Source organism: Ceratotherium simum, chromosome 16 (genome assembly GCF_057802395.1).
Source record: "Ceratotherium simum simum isolate JZ-2026a chromosome 16, ASM5780239v1, whole genome shotgun sequence".
Classification (NCBI taxonomy): domain Eukaryota; kingdom Metazoa; phylum Chordata; class Mammalia; order Perissodactyla; family Rhinocerotidae; genus Ceratotherium; species Ceratotherium simum.
The window spans coordinates 3,475,072-3,491,988 of NC_141915.1; the positions used below are offsets into that span (position 1 = coordinate 3,475,072).

Consider the following 16,917-nt stretch of genomic DNA (forward strand, 5'->3'; position numbering starts at 1 on the left):
ACCTAGGTCTCGAAGGAAAAATAAAAAGTTGAGTCAATCATCTCAGGTGTAAAAGAGGGAGGCAGGTCACAGCCCAAACGGAGCACCAGACCAGGCTGTATCCACAGAGCTTCACTGAGAGTGAATTTCTTTCTGCCCATCCTCTCTAGAACATGGGGAGTCTCTCGCTCCTCTCAAACAGCGTAACATTTCAAGGAGAGGCCGCTCCCGGCACAGAACGCTGGGGAGCAACGCAGGTGGGAACCGAGTACTACTTAATGCTACTCTGAGGGACAGGAGAAAACCTTGGACTGCTGTCTGCTCCTGGCATCCTGAACCTGTCATTCACTACCTCACTTGAAACAAAGACAGAAGGACCTTAATCAATGAATTTGAGACGTGATTTTTGGCCAAAAAATACTCTAATCTGGGAGAAAGACAATAAACAAATAAACAAATGAACAGAACAAAATAATTACAGATTGTGATAAGTGCTACTTAGGATGGAAAATGAGTGACAGGACAGAGATTAACCCCTTAGCAGAGGGCCTGGCGGGGTGGCAGGAAGACTGAGTGGCCAGGGAAGGCCTCTCTCAGGAGAGGACAACCACATGATTCATGAAATGGTGGGGCCTTTGAAATACCTGCTATGAACAGGAGAGAGGAATACTCACCCACTCCTCCGAAGGGTAAAGAGGTGAGTGTGAAGTGCATAATGACGTCGTTAGCTGTGACACCGCCGCTGGACGTCCCGTCAATCATCCATTTGATGAGCTGAGGAACAGAACAAAGGCTCCAAGTCAGCAGCACCACCGGCAGCCGGGCTGTGTGCCGTGGGGACGAACAGCCCAGCTTTGAGTGTCGGCACCACCATTCGAGTCCGGGGACATCGTGCCAAACACACAGACAACCTAAAGTGTTCAATTCAGCAAACGTGATCAGTATCTAAGTTCTCAGACGCATATCTGGTGCTGTGAAGGAGGCAGCAACGAACTGGTCCTGTTTACTCAGTCTCCACCTAGAGCTGGACTACCCCAAATGGCAGCAAAAGCCTTTTTTTCATAAGGGAAGTTCCGTCCATGTTCCAGTTTTTAAAAATTGTTAATATTTCTCCATCTCGGCTCTCAATTATAGCGTATGATTAATAGATATCGTTTAGTTTTTATGAAACTAAATATTTAAGATTTCAATGCAAAAAATATTTAAGATTTCAGATTTAGCATCCTATTTTTGACGAAATAAATGGTTGGTCTAAGACCTCAACAGGCACAATGACACCTGACTGGTAACTGTCACTCCGCCTGGCTGCCAACAAGCCCTTGAGAGGTATTCCCAGCGAGAGTCACAGTGGACTGTGGTTATAGCAGGTGACTCAACCACTGGAAGTGCTCTCCACCGACCTGTGCCCTGGCCAGTAGACTTTAGGCTTCAGGGTTCCCGTCCACCACATTACTTATGGTCATTTAAATGCAGACCACTGTTGGTTAGTAACCCATTATTTACTAAGCCCACGTCTGGTCTCGCTTCAGAGCTGTATCTCCACAGCACTGCAAGCTCTAGCAGCCGCCACGACTACCTATACGTTACCATCAGAGGCTCTCCAGAAAACATTTAGTTTGAGGGCTCCTCAGATCTTGACCGGCCCCATGTTTTCCCTTTTCTTCAGAGGGCTCCTGAACCTACTTGCCCACCTTGAGGCCACTGTCCCTTAGCAGCAGCCAGTCAACTCGAAAGAACCATGCCGTGCAGAAAGTGGCAGAGCCGCGCAATCTGGTATGATGTGGTGCAACGTGCTCTCCTGACTGGTATGGTTCCACTGCTTTAACAACAAAGTAATGTAACTAGAGAAACTGAGGTCCAAGATATCACAACCATTTCCATGACAGTGCCCGAGATCTCTGGCCCACAGCCCCACCTGAGTGGCCGTGACTGCCATCTGGGTGAGGGGGGAAGGCTCTTACACAGGAACGCCCAGTGGAGTGATGTTGGAAAAGCTTCTACCGTTGGTACATAAAAGTTTTCCAATGGTACGGGAGGTGCTTGTCAGTCAAAAAATTTGTGACACTCACCCCTGAAGACTCGGCTCTAACCCCAGGGAGTATGGGAAAGGTAACAGCAATAACCCCAGGGCCTCATTACCCAAGACAGTAATATATAAGTACCGCCTCACTTGGTGTTCTCTGGTGTTACACAAAAATAAATCATCATTCGCTTTACAGCAAAGAAGGAACAAGATTTACAACAGTGACTTAATGGTAGTGAGCTGTTCTCTGTAGAGTTTACCTTATCGTTATGAGAAAATACATAGAAAGCCAAGGGCTTTTCACGTTCGTTTATGAATTTTATGGCTTCCTCTGCATTCTTCACAGGCACTATTGGAAGAATGGGTCCGAAAATTTCTTCTTGCATCACTTTGGTTTCAGGATCAACATCAGTAAGTATTGTTGGGGCTGAAAAGGTAATAAGCAAAATGAAAATGCTCAGGTAGAAATCAGAAGTGCAAAACTCTCATCTTACATTGGTTCCACTGGGTCACCTATCCATCCCTTTCCTACTCCCACCCAAGCATTATCTATTGAAAAAAAAGTCCTGAGTATGCAGATGAATTGTACAAATTAAATGTCTCCAAGCATGTCAATCAAGGGATCCTTGTGCAAACCAAGAGACAGATATACACTTGGATATATCCTATTCCTATTTCACTCTGTTCACAGCCATATTCACATACAAATTGATAACAGGAGGTTATGTTTATGTCTTTCTGGAAGTGTAGACAGCCCCTCTGTGGATCAAATCAACACTTCTTAATTCAAGTGCTTTCTTACATATTATCTTACTGACTTTTACTTCCACTCCATTAGACTGATTAAGAAAATGTACTTAAACGGTCAAGCTTCCCTAACCCTCAGTTCAGTGTTCCATCCACTATGGGGAAGGGGCATAAGAAAAGAGGGCAATGTGGACACTGAAGAAGCTTTACAGTGTCCCAGCATCCACGCCAAGTAAGTCACCAGTTAGGGGTACCCAAAAAGACCCTGTAAACAAGCTGGATCATCACCTAAAAGAGAAGACTCCTGACAATAACAAGTTTGCTCTTTTCCTTTACCCTTAGTTTCCTACTAGGTTAGTTAACCTGACCACATGGCAGAGGATGGTTCTTTCCAGCACACTCCAGGGGTACATAAGTGCTACCCCTAATCTGCTGCCCACTGCTTCCCTAGGTCAGAGAACCGATATGCACCCTCCTCTGCATAGCCATGTGTTCAGGTAAGGTGACCCTGACTCCCAGTCAGGGGCAAGTTCCTAACCAATCTGAACTACGAGAGACCAATGATTAGCCTAGAAGTGGGCAGTCAACAAGCTGAGGGTGGGAGAACAGAAAGTTGAAAGAATCAGGGATTTCTGAGGGTATTACTGAGCCAGTGAGTTAACAGGCTGGAAGCGCCTCGGGACTGCTCATTACGAGAGAATACGTTTTTCCTGATTGTGTAAGTCCTTTAAGTTTTGTTTTTTTTTAAGTTGGGCTTTTTTGTGATGTGCAGCATAAGAGGGGATAAGTAAAGGTAGTTGGGGCAGCTTTTTTGCCAACTAAATGTGTAATTCTTCTGTCACCTTATATGTTATTTTAGAAAAATGTGTTTAAAATTCAAAAGTAATATATAATCATGGCAAAGAATAAAAAACACAAAAAGCAAGTAAATGATAAGGTAAAGCACGATAGATCAAAACATCATTTCTGGGAACAGTATTGCCATCAGCTAGCTGTGAAATTGTGACTAAGCTATTTCCTTCTTTGTGCCATTTTTCTAGCCATAAATTAGAAATAATTACATAAAGTTCTATTCTGCTTTTTAGGGATGTTAGGAAGAAAAAAAATTACATAAAATATGTGTAAATACAAAATACTAGTATAACACAGGTGGTATTATTAAACGTGTGTGTATATATGTATAAAATCATCTTTAAATAGTTGATAACAAAAGCAGTATATCAGAAAGCAGTATTTATTAAACACTATATATCTAGAGAAGCATTCAGTAGAAACCATACTTTGAATTTCAAATGCTGCTCTTTTCTCAGGCTGGCGGTATTCGGTACGATGCTCTCTCGTGATGCGGGGCAGCGGCAGTGAGCCGCAGCTCCCAGTCAGCCCCGGATCACGACAGTGAACTGATACACTGACAACCATCTGTACCCACAGACAATTCTGTTTTTCACTATCAGTACAGGAGTCAATAAATTATATGAGATATTCATACTTTATTATAAAATAGGCTTTGGGTTAGATGATTTTGCCCAACTGCAGGCTAATGTAAGTGTTCTGAGCACGTTTAACGTAGGTTAGGCAAAGCTACGACGCTCAGTAGGTTAGGCGTATTAAACGCATTTTCGAGTTACGGTATCTTCCACTTACGATGGGTTTATTGAGATATAACTCCATCCTAAGTTGAGGAAGCTCTGTTATAGTTTACTTAGTGTCAGTAAATAGTGTCAACAAAAACTGTCAAATTGCCATCTCCCCATAGGAAAAGGTGAATTTCAATTACCTATGTAGCGTGTGGCTTCATCGGTCTCTCCACCAAAAGCTATCTTTTGTCCTTCAAGCAAACTTAGTATCCTCTTAAAATGACGAAGATTGATTATCCTTTCATAATCAGGAGATTCTTTGACATTTTCTCCATAAAATTCCTATTTAAAACAATAGTATGTGTCACATAAGATTCATATTTCAATTTCTTTAATAAGTACAAAATCCACTCATGCCCAAAAAATCAATCTGGTTTTATATCATCACACTCCAACCCCCAAGTACTTTGGTAGAGTATAATAGCGGTAAGTTTAAGCTTTTGGGCGGGTCAAGGACAAGAATTGAAGCACATACACAGATCTCGCATCCTCCTTGTTTTCAGGGGTTCATATGGCTCTCCTGCAGTCTCCCTGTGGGCCTCCCAGCGGTGAATGCGGGAGGAAGTGTAGGGGTAGGTCTTGCCCTGTTTCAGGGCCACCCCTCGTTTAAGCGTCAGCTGTGGCTGCCCTCCTTCTGCAATGAACTGCTTAGCTGCAACAGAGACCCTGCGGCCTGCAAAGTCTATGATATTTACCATCCAGCCCTCTACAGAAAACGTTCGCTGAGCTGTTGCGCTATTTCATTGCTTTATTATCTTCTCTGGACTGGTAGTCCACTAGTTACAGATAACAGGGAAACCACTCAAAGGATCAAAATACAGTTTTGGTAAATGAACCAAGGTAAAAGAACCTCAAAAATCACATAATCAATAACTATTATGTAAAACATATGTATAATTACTGAATTACTGCATCACCTCAAAGCCTTGTGAAAGCTCTTCATTTACTCTCAAATCAAAACGAGCATTGTTCACCCACCCTCCACAAGTAGCCTCAAGTCTGGGCGGTAAAATCACCCAGGTGGCTTGTTGAAATGCAAGTTCCTGGGCCCAAACCCTGGAGTCACCAACAGTGGTTTTCAATGCTGGTTGCACCTTAGAATCACCTGGAGACCCCAAACCAACTGAATCACAGTCTTTGGAGGTGAGGACTGGAAAGTTTTCTTAAATGGCTCCCTAGGGAACTTCAGTTGAGAACCACTGTGTTAAGACTATAAACGCCTCAAAGGAAGGCAGAGGAGCTTTTATTGCTTTGAAATTAAGTTCATCACCAACTCAACTAAGCACAACTTCAATTCCAAAGTACCGTCAGTCTCACAGGTATCTTTAACCCCCTCTCTGCCGTCCTATATTCCCTGAGTCTGGCCAATCGTCCTTTCATGTTCTCCTTGTCTGGCTCCATCTTCAGCCCCATCACTAATGTCCAATTCCCACATCAAGTCCCTCAGCACCTAATGCCCAGTTACCCACCCTGGAGCACTACGTTTCCCTAAACTTCCTGGGATACCATTGCCATTCTCTGATCACTTATGTCACTCTCTGGTGTTCTTGATCCTTTCTGTGCTCAATTAGCACCTGTTGAGTGAACAATGATTATTTCAATAATTTCTTCCACCCAGGGGACTTAGTGACCCTCTCCCACCAGTGAACTCAGTCACACTGGTTCATCCCATTCCTTTCTTCCAATCTAAATCCTACATTTCTTCCAGGCTTAGCTAAGGACACTACCATGCAGCCTTCCTTGATTCCCTTGCTACACATCCTTAAATACCCTAAAAGATTGATAACCACGTCAAGAGGACACTATAAATAGGTATTTAATCAACTCCTCCAAACTGTTGGACTTCCCAAACTCTCTCCATACACAAGAACTGATAACCTTAATCAGCAACGGCCAATATGCCAAAGGGCCTCTGACTGCATTTCAAAGGATTGGCAACATTCTCTCAAAACCAAAAAAGACTTAATTTTTTTTAAAGGATGCGCCATAACTAACCAGTTGTTTCATCAACGAATCAACTAGACAGTTTAAGTGTGTTTAACACCAAGCTAACCTTGCTCCCAGCAGACATTCTGTGAAAGGTGCACAGAGCATTTTTAATTAGCCAATAAGTTAGTTCTGTCATAGAGACCTTTGGAATTTTCCTGGGGGGAGGAGGGAATAGGGATGCTGCCTGCAGTTGATTTGACTCCATATCTTAATGAAACCTATAGAATCATATATGTTAAACACAAACCTTCACGGTTTCCTTAATCTTCTGCACGATTTGATTCTGGAGGGATGGTTCACAGAGGATGTAGTCGGGAGCAATGCAGGTTTGACCGCAATTCATGTACTTCCCCCAGGTTATGCGTCTGAGGGGAAAAAACCCAGAAGAGCCATAGAGTTCAGTCTACTATTAATTTGTTACACATTTCTGTGTTGTTTGAATGTTTTAGAACTAGCATGTATTCATATTTACTTGGTAATCTTTATAAAAAATAAAAATGGTTTAAAAACTCATCTCTAATTCAGTTGGTTGCAACTGAGAATACATTTTCCACTGATGTGGAATATTCTACGGAGCAGGGAAATTCTCATGCCAGCTCATGGGAAATAGTACTTTATAAGCAGTGAAGCCATTGTCTGCTGCAGGAAGAGAGAAACAGCCTCCCAATACCCTCTTCCTCCTCCCGCTCCAGCTGAAGGGACACCCAGGATGACAGGAGCTCATACAGACTCCACCTCTGGCTGTGGCTTTAGGTCCTGCTGGCAAGATGTTCAGGTAATAAAGCAGAACAACAGCCGGCCTCTGAGACCACCCTCTTCTATGTGGACCCCCTCCCCATTTTGCAAAGCTGTGCCCATGTATGGATCAGTCTGAGACCTGAACATTCTACTAACTGAGGGTTTTATGTTCTGGCAAGTAGACTTTACTTTCGAAGTCAACCTGGAGCCCGGCCTAACTCCCTACCCTCCTCCTCGCCCCCATCTCTGCAGAGGAGAGAAAGCCACACCACCCCGAGCTCACAGTCAATCCTGAGTTTTGGCACTTCCTGGTAGCTAAACTTGATTTAGCAGAGAGAACCTGAGAAAACCTTTCCTTTTCTAGTTCCCAGATGTAAGATTCTATTCTAAGTTAAAAGTTGAGTAATACTGGTTCTGTCAACAAAGGAACTCAGTTAAGAGAGCAACATAATACTCTTTCTGTTGGGAATTTAAATATTTTATTAGGCACACACACTACTCCTTTGGATTACCTACTTCCTGGATAATCTACCAGCAGAATAGTAAAATTTCATGCCAGATCTATAATCTTGATAACAGAAAGAACTTGTTCGTAACTCCTAAGGACAATCATGTGATGTCAACACCTACTGCTTATCTCTTCTGACAGTGGCACAAAGAGACAGTCTGTGAAAGAATTCTGTTACTCCTGAGGACATCAACCACCAAAGCTTAACGATATCTCTCAGAGCTATGACGCATAGGGTTCCACCAGTGCAAAGAGGATACAGCAACCTGTCAGGGAAAGTCTCGACTGTGCTGAGAAAACCTCCGACAACTAGACAGCCAGTCTCACCTGCAGGCGACGTCCAGGTCACAATCTTTGTCAATGTAACACGGACTCTTCCCTCCCAGTTCAAGAGTCACAGGGGTCAGATGCTTGGCAGCAGCTTCCATGACTATTTTTCCCACTGCAGTATTTCCCGTGTAGAGAATGTGGTCAAATCGCTGCTTCAGAAGCTCCGTGGTTTCCTCAACACCACCATTAATAACAACATACAGGTCCTTAAAGAAAGAAAAACGAACACTTGCATGTTTGTGCAAGTGCAAATTAATCCTATTGTCTAACACGAGCAATTTCTTCAACAAAAACACATAAAACCCAGTAAAACCAGGAAAAGATAGAGACCAGCCATTGTAGGGTTGGAAGGGGAAGCTGTCAGAGGACATGGGGAGAACAGAGTCTCAAGGCGTCTGAGAACCAACGACCGACAGCGGAACCGACCAGAGTCCAGTGTTTTCCACATGAGCTCAACAGCCGTGAAGACACAAAAGAGGAGGGAGCAAATGGCTGAATTTGACCAGAGAAATGCATGAGATAGGGGCTGTGCAAGTTGATGATGTTGGTGAGAAAGTGGCTGCTGTCAATGACTACAAGACAGGTCTCAGCTGAATGTCTTAACCTGAACGTTCTCTCTTTACGTAACACAGCGCAGGGCTTAGCCCCTGGTAGGAACCAAGTAAACGTCTGCTGAATGAACGGCATACAAAGCACAGCAGGCGAGAGCACTCACTTTTTAAGTCAGATCTGGACTAAATCTGGGCTCTGTCACTAGCTTATGTGACCTTTAGCAAGCTACTGAACATCTCTGAGCCTCACTTTCCTCACCTGTTACTGGAGAGAAGTCACAGAGATTTGGATGGAGCCCTTATGTGCACTGTGCTATTATCAACAGCTATTATGAAAGAGAGAACACCCTGGATACTAACAGCATGAAAAGCAATGATAGAGAACAGATGGCAAGGAAGGAAGATAGAAGGAGATGTTCACAAGATTCTGAGATGTGGGCATGAAATAAAAGCTGGCTTGTGGACCTCATGTTTCCACTTGATCTCCTGCTAATTAGGAAATCTAACTAGTTCTCACTCATTTCATAGCTCAAGTGCCCAACAAATGTTTCGAGTTTTAACTTGCAAAAGGGTTAATCTACAGAGCATATGTGATTGGTCCCCCAACAAGGTAAGTGAGGCAGGGTGGGCATTATTTCCCCATCCGGACAGAGTCAGATAGTGAAGAATGGACTTTCGACCTCTATCTTCTGGTTCCAAATACTACTCAATCCATGACATCTCACTATCTTCATCATCCTTCTGAACTGGATAACCACAGCTCTTAGAACAAAATTGTTCTGCGCACTGCTGTAGCAGTGATAATAGAACAATATTATTCTAAGAGCTGGAGTTGGCCTCTGGGCTATTTTAACGTGTACAACTCCAGGTATGATATTTTAAAGTTGCCTTTCAATGAAAGCTAAATGAGAACTCCTCCCTGAAGCAATTCCACGTAGAACTAAGCAGTCCCAATTTCATGACGGCATCATAAACTTCCTCTCTAGGAGGGCACGAGAACCTCCAATTTGAACAGAGAGATGAACCACTCCATGATTGAGGAGATCATTTTCTTTATTCAGCTTTTGATACTCATAAATGCCAGCACTTTAACACCGGAGGATCCATACTCTGGTTCAGGAGGCCATTATCTTTCTGTAGTTTTAATGCCACAAAACTTGCCCATTTTAAAAGCAGAAGTGTTCTTTCTTCTTCTTCTTTTTTTTTTTGGCTGAGGAAAATTTGCCCTGAGCTAACATCTGTGCCAATCTTCCTGTATTTTGTATGTGGGTTGCTGCCACAGCATGGCCGCTGACCACGGTGCGTGCCAAACGTAAGCAGCAGGCCATAAGGCTGGCCCTGCAGAAGTGTTCTTATATAGCCATATCCCATTAAGACAAAGAGATTATCAGCACCCAGCACAGCAGCGGTCCCTCACTAAATAATTCACTAAATGAATACACCTAAAATCATGTTAGATAAAACAAAGGTTAATTCAAAACGCCAAATGGCAGAAAAGGATCTGTAAATAGCAGGGGTGCCAATGAAGCCATGGGCCTAAATATATTGGGCAACTACAATAGCTGAGCCATGCCACAGTTCATTTTGGAACTTCTTTTATTAAGCCAGTTACTAGACGCTTAAGGAAAGTGCAAACAGATCCCCAGCCATCAATGACATGTACTAGTAGGAAGATCAAATGTGCGCTCCCCATAATAAAGAGATGTGTTGAAAATGAGTCAAGACATTCTTACCTGGTCTAAATACTGAGGGAGGAGCTTAGCCAACATCTTGGCTGTATTTTCACTTAGTTCAGAAGGCTTAATAATCGCAGCATTTCCTAAACAAAGCAAAAAGCAGGACAGCTTCATTGAATACTTGAGTAACTTTAATACCTACCAAAATGTGTTCATGTGGGGAATACAGACTAACTACTCCAATTATTTCTGTAGCTCTTAATTCTGCTCTTTCTCGTGAGCATAAGAGCTAGTCTCACTTTTTCCTTCTCAAATGCTTACTCATTAGTTCTCATCTTCAGGTCACTGACAATAGGCTCCATCAGCCTCGCCCACTCCTCCAGCTTTCTCTCACTTTTCTCCCACTCTACCCTTGGATTTTCCTGTTTTCCCTGGAATTACTGGCAAACAAGCTTGTCAACATAAAGCTGTTGATCTGGATCCTGCAGAAGTGAGAAAGTAATCTCTTGGCATTTGCTATATACCCAAGCTACCATTATTCCCATAGACCTTAAGTGAATGAAGAAACTGGTCAGACAGACTCAAATCGTTCATCCAAGGCCAGAGCCAGCTACTGAAACCGTATCAGAATATGGACGCCTGACTCCAAACACCTGGGCCTGCTGACTCACGCCTTTATATCCCTGCAGGTTCATTCCCCAGGTACTTCAAGAAACAGACACCATGCAAATCTCCTCTGGAGGCCATTTAAAAAAATAATATTTATAAATTCTCAATACACTACTGGTGTATCGAGCAAACCACCAAAGCAAATGTATTTAATCAGCCACTATCCTTAATTTACTACCAGTATGAGAAAATAAGTCCCTCTAAAAAGGTATAAAGACATGAGCTGACATCAGACCTGCAGCGATGGCTCCTATCAGAGGCTGAATGGTGACAACAAAGGGGTAGTTCCAAGCTCCGATAATCAGGACAACTCCCAGTGGCTCTGGCTGAATGTAGGCCTCATCCAGCATGGTGAGCAGGTTCTTCTCAACTGGTTTAGCAGTAACCCATTCAGGAAGCTTCTCCAGCGCGAGATCAACTTCCCCAAGAACGGAAAGGACTTCCTGACTGTATGCATTGAGTTCACTCTGTTATAAGAGAATCACAGTTAACCTTGCATGAGTATAACACACTCGGCCCTGAAGGTCAAAAACTTCAGGCCAGCAACACCTGCAGTGACCACTGGCATTATCAGACTAGCTGGTTTGCCTTTCAGATTCCTTTTGCACCCTCCAACCCCTCAATAAGGACCTGCTAACTCCCTAATATAGTCAATCCCTCTAAATCCTTCTTTAATGATCCAAGCCATTTAAAACCAGGCTTAAATATCACCTCTTTCAGGAAGACTTCCCTGATTAATAATAGCCTACCTTGATCACACTTTATAAACCATAGCAATTATGCTTTTCACCTGTGTCTTAATATTTCACCCTTAATACACTGGTTTATAACTATACTGACTTTTTTTCTTGTTTCGCAACCAAATTTGAAACTCTCAAGGGAAAGGAACTTATTGTATTTCTTTAATAATCCTATATATACACATACTCACACAAATATGTGATGCTTGTAGAAGGAATGATTCAGACTCTTTGAAATCTTAATTATCCCACCTTGTTTATTTGATATCACAGCCTCTCTCCACCAAAAGTACTATAAAGGAAAGTTTATAGTTACTGTTTTTTCTACCCCTCAAAATAATCTTTGATTGAGGGAAATGAGACTCTCAAAGCCAGAGCAAGGCCTTGTTACCCCTGGAATGAAAATAAAAAGTAAAAACAAAATGATAACATTATTAGAAAATATAGGGGCATATATTTACACCCTAAACACTACCCAAAACCTTGCTACTCAAAGCGTGGTTCCAAAACAGGCAGCAAGGTACCACCTGGGAGCTCGTTAGAAACTTAGAATCTCAGACCCCCTCCCGGACCTACTGGACCGTAATTTGCATTTTAACAAGATCTCAAGGTGATTCGGCAGTTTGAGGAGCATTGGCCTAAAACACGAAGTCATGGAGGAAAATTTGAGAGCAACAACGACAACCAAAAAACCTCTGTCTACAGAAGAAACCATAAACAAAGTTAAATGACAAGAAATAGACCGGGAGAAAAAGATCCCCAATATATTAAACTGACAAATTACCGAAATACAGAATATACAAAGAATTCCTACAAATAGTTAGGAAAAGGACCATAAATGCAACAGAAAAACAGGCAAGATTAGAAAAAACAATTCACAAAAGAACAACAGAGGCCAGAAGACACACGCACTGCCATGTGTCTGCAAACGCGCAACAAGGGCTGGCTCTAAGCAAGGTAGGAGGATCGGGCAAGGCCGAGGAAATTTTTGCTTTATCTGTACTACTGGAGCTAATACTCCCACAGTGCTCGCGTAATCAAAAATAAATTCAAAAATGCAGACGCTCAGGCGGACTGCGGTCAGCGGTGGGACAGCAGGAGGCGGGTGTCCCCCGCTCCCGCCGCGCGCCTACCTTGCACAGGTCGGCGGCGACAGCTGCCAGGATGTCCTTCTCGCGCTCCTGCACCATCCTGCGCAGGGCCTCGAGCTGCTGCAGCCGGAACCTCAGGGGTCGCGACCGGCCGGACAGGAACGCATCGCGAACCCGCTGGACTTCGCGCTCCATGGCCTTGTCCTGAAGAGAAAGGGGAAGTCACGAGGCGCCGCGGCAGCAGGGGCGTGCGGGGCCGGAGAGACGCGCGGCCGCACCTCGTTGCCCGACAGGCCCGCCGGCTCCGCACCTCCGCGTTCGCTTGAGCCGCCAAAGCCGACTGACCGACCGCCGCCCGGCGGGGCTGGGCTCGTCCCCGAGCCGCGCGCCTACTGGCCGGCGCGGGCCACGTGACCTCCGCAGCCGGGCGCCGGCCCCGCCCGACCCCCGAGCTCTGGGCGCAGGGTGGGGTGTTGGGGTGCGGGCGTGCCGGACTGGAGGGGACAGCAGTCCCAGGGGCTCCAGGACGGGGTGCGAGGAGTCCGGGGGAAGTGGGGCGAGGCGCCGGGGGGAGCGGCCGGGCGCTGACGAGAACCGGGCGAGGCAGGAAGCGGCCCCCGCGCAGAGACGCTCTCGAGAGGGGTTTTGCTTCCCTCCTCCATTTTGTGGCTGTCTTGTGGCAGGATGGACGGAGGGCGTTGTGGGCCGGGCCTCTCTCGTCTGCGGAGGGAGGGCGCCGGCGGCCCGCGCCGCCTCAGCGCTGCGGCCCCGAGGCCCGCACACCGCCCCGCGTCGTCCGCGGCCCCCGGCCGGCGCCCTCCCTCGCCGGCACCGGCCGGGACTGCGGGCGGCGCGCACGGATTCAGGAGTTTCCCCAAGGCTGGTCCCCGAGGGCGGGCAGCCGGGACTTGAGCTCCCGTGCTCGCCCGGCGGTCATTACCAGCAGAGTCCCCTCGTCATCGGAGCCCGTCCGGTAGAGGACGTTCTCCCCGCGCTGCATATCACCCGCTAGCTACCACCGCGTTCTTCTGCTTCGCTCTGCAGCCGAACTCCTCCAAAGGGGGAACCACTCGCCTCAGACTGTCCTCCCTACCTCCTAGTTGCCACATCCAGTGAGGTAATTCTCGCGTCTTGTCTTGCAGCAACAGTTGGCACAGCTGATCGTTGCCATCTTCCGGGGACACAGCCTTCGCTTGTTTTCCATCACCTTGCACGCTTCTGGTTTTCTTTTTACCTTCCTGAGCCTTCTGGATTATCCTTTGCTGGCCCTGTCTCCCCTTCCAGACCTCTTGAAGTGCTCAGGCGCTCTAGGGCTCGGGCCTGGGACCTCTTTTCAGTCACTCCCTCATCTAATCCCATGGGTGGTGGTCAGAGAAGGTTTTAAATTCCATCTCTGATCCCACCCTTTCCTCTGAACTCCAGGAGGTGTATTCAACTACATCCTATTTATCTCTGTTTGAATTTATAATAGACATCTTAAGGTTAACTTTAGATAGAACGTTTGATTTATCCTTACCCACCAAACAGATGCAGTGCACGCCTCCTCTGGTGTTCCTTATCTTAATACGCGGAACCGTCCTTTATCCCATTTACTCAGGCGGAAGTCCTTGGAATCACCCTTGACTCTTCTCTTCGGCCCTGTCTTCAGGAAATATATTGAATCCAACCACTTCTAGTCCAAGCCTTAATCGTTTTCATCTGCACTATATATAGGAGTAGCATGCTACCGGTTTCCCTGCTTCTGCCCTTGACTGTGGAAGTTGTTATTTCTCAGTTCTACAAGTGCTCATGTGTATACTCTGTGCCGCAGGGGTCCAGAGTGTGTAAACTACTGTTCTCAACTTCTCACGCCAGCTGGCTTCCAGTGAAGTTCTACCAGTAGGAGGCACTAGCAGGAAATCAGAAGGCAGGAGGAGGAAGGTAACTTTCTGCTTCTGGATTCAATAGTGAGGCAATTGCCCAACATTTGTGTAATGGAAGTGAACTTAGGGTGATTCCTGACTCTAGCAGTTCCTTCCTTGGCCAGGGTGGCACCTCTCTAGTAAATAGAGGATGACAGTGACAACATCTCCAAATGGCACAGGAGCTGGTGCAGCTCCCATAGGTTCCAGCCAGGGGTATTTTTAGCACTTCCAATCTTTGATATCACCCCATTCTTCCTTTTGACATCTATTACTCTTAAAATTCCCTCTGCCTGAAATAACTAGAGTGGTTTTTCTTTTCGTGGCTGGACTCTGACTGAGACACCTAGCTACAGCCTATTCTCCACCTAGCTGTCAGTGATCCTTTCACAAGGTACCTTGACCATGTTACTTTCCTGCTCAAAACTTTCCAATGGCTTACTGTGATATTTAGAATAAAATCTAAAACCCACACCGTATTCGACAAGCGCTGTAAGTCCTGGCCTCCAATCTCCTTTTGTATGATTCTCCCACTTAGTGGGAGTGGTTTCCTTGCACTAAGCACACTCCCACCTCGGGGCTTTTGCACTCTGCTCTTTCCTTTTCCTGGAGTGCTGAGCTAATTTCTCACTTAATTCATCTCTGCTTAAATGTTACCTCCTTGAAGAAGCTTTCACTAACCACCATGTCTAAAAATAGCAGGCACTGCTACTCCCATGAGATTAATACCATATAGTCTAGGCGTGTAGCTATACCATCTGGTTTGTGTAACTACACTCTATGATGTTTGCACAATGATGAAACTGCCTAACAACGCATTTCTCAGAACCTGTCCCCGTTGTTAAGGGACACATGACTTGTATTTGTTTATGTCTGTCTTCTCCACTGGAATGTCTTATACAGTCAGGGACGTTGTCTTTCATGTTCACTGTAATATCAGTACCTAGTATAGAACCTGGCCAATAGCAAGTTCTCAGTAAATGTCTACTGAATGAATGGTATATACTCTAGTCTCAGTGTCCGGGCACCGTCCACGTTTGTGGCTTTCGCAACAGTCTGTAATTTGACGCTTATTGCAAGAGATTCTTGATGAAGGAAGGAAGTTGGCATGACTAGAGAACTCTTCTTCACCTCTACCTCTCCTTTGCCTTCTTTTGGCAAAAAAAAGACAGTCCACCTGGAGATACCGTGATTAGAGGGGAGATTGCAGGTGAGCAAGCTTCTTACCTTACAGGGAAAAGCTGTAGCCTCCAACACAGACCAAGTCTTTAAACCAGCTCCATAACTGAGGGTTGCCTGTGCAAGCAGACCAAGTGTTTAATGTCGGTGTCTAGAGCTGTGTAGCCATGTTTAGATTAGCTCCAAGTTCACCACAGAGTATACCCAATTATCTTTTTTATCTGATCTGAATGACTATTTTTAACTTAGAGCTAATAAACATTATGTAAGAGGCTAGGTAAATTAGATATGAGATATGAATCATGCCACAGTTTTTTTTTGAAGAAGATTAGCCCTGAGCTAACATCTATTGCCAATCCTCCTCTTTTTTGCTGAGGACATGCCACGATTTTAAAAAATGTAAATAATGAACAGAATTCCAACACGAAACTAGAACAGGAATCAGTATCATCTAAGGCAAGTTAATCTCTGAGTAGCAAAGAGCTGCTTCTCCTGCTGAAGATAAGATGTGAGGATTTCTTGAAAAGAACCTACTGTGATTCTAATGGCACAATCACGAGTTTGACTCTTTACCAACTCATGAACATTTTCTTTATTAGCTGGAGAAACCAACTGATGGCATTTTGTTGGGCATATTTTAAAACCACATTCAAATGCTTTAACAGAACAAGGTGATATATTTATGGAACCTAAGAGGACTGGGAATTCTTTTACCACACTCCCAAGTTGAAACATTCTCCCTTCCAGCTTTTGATTTAAGTAGCTATGGGCTAGTGAAATCACCACTACAGGATATAGGACTATGGGGTGAGTGCTCACAAGCTACTTCTCTCAGGAAATGTAGTAGACTGTGGTAATTTTAGTATGCCTGCCCTCCATACTTTTCCTAACCCTCTCTTTTTTTTGTTGTTAAGGAAAGTTTCTTTATTGTGGGTGATCCACTTTATGACCTCTCCCCATTGCAACCTCAGGGTTTCCATATGACCCAGGCCTGTCTAGTCAGAGTATCAAATCTTCCTAGCCACAGTGATTGATTCAAGAAACGTGCGGGTGACCCAAGCCTGACCATTCAGCCCTTCCTGGAACTTTTGTTAGAACGGTCATGAAAGAGACATGCTCTTCCCCATGGGATTGCTAGCTATGTGGATGGCATAATCCT

General features: G+C 44.9%; 1 protein-coding gene across 5 annotated transcripts in view; it reads right to left on the minus strand.

Moving 5' to 3' along the window:
- ALDH3A2 (aldehyde dehydrogenase 3 family member A2) overlaps positions 1 to 13,926 on the minus strand; it is a 24,861-nt gene extending 10,935 nt beyond the window's left edge. Inside the window, exons 1-9 of one of the 5 annotated variants that reach the window (XM_087440398.1) lie at positions 13,772 to 13,926; positions 12,721 to 12,882; positions 11,083 to 11,314; positions 10,236 to 10,321; positions 7,949 to 8,157; positions 6,623 to 6,740; positions 4,527 to 4,668; positions 2,263 to 2,429; positions 654 to 753 (exon numbers count right to left, since the gene is read on the minus strand). In XM_087440398.1, coding sequence (XP_087296524.1) covers positions 654 to 753; positions 2,263 to 2,429; positions 4,527 to 4,668; positions 6,623 to 6,740; positions 7,949 to 8,157; positions 10,236 to 10,321; positions 11,083 to 11,314; positions 12,721 to 12,873 — 1,207 coding nt within the window. In that variant the 5' untranslated portion in view covers positions 12,874 to 12,882; positions 13,772 to 13,926. Of the gene's footprint in view, positions 1 to 653; positions 754 to 2,262; positions 2,430 to 4,526; positions 4,669 to 6,622; positions 6,741 to 7,948; positions 8,158 to 10,235; positions 10,322 to 11,082; positions 11,315 to 11,778; positions 11,880 to 12,720; positions 12,883 to 12,956; positions 13,027 to 13,771 lie in introns of those variants that run through there. The other 4 variants (XM_087440401.1, XM_087440399.1, XM_087440400.1 and 1 more) reach the window with 4 other exon arrangements.
- Between the last annotated feature and the right edge of the window lie 2,991 nt (positions 13,927 to 16,917).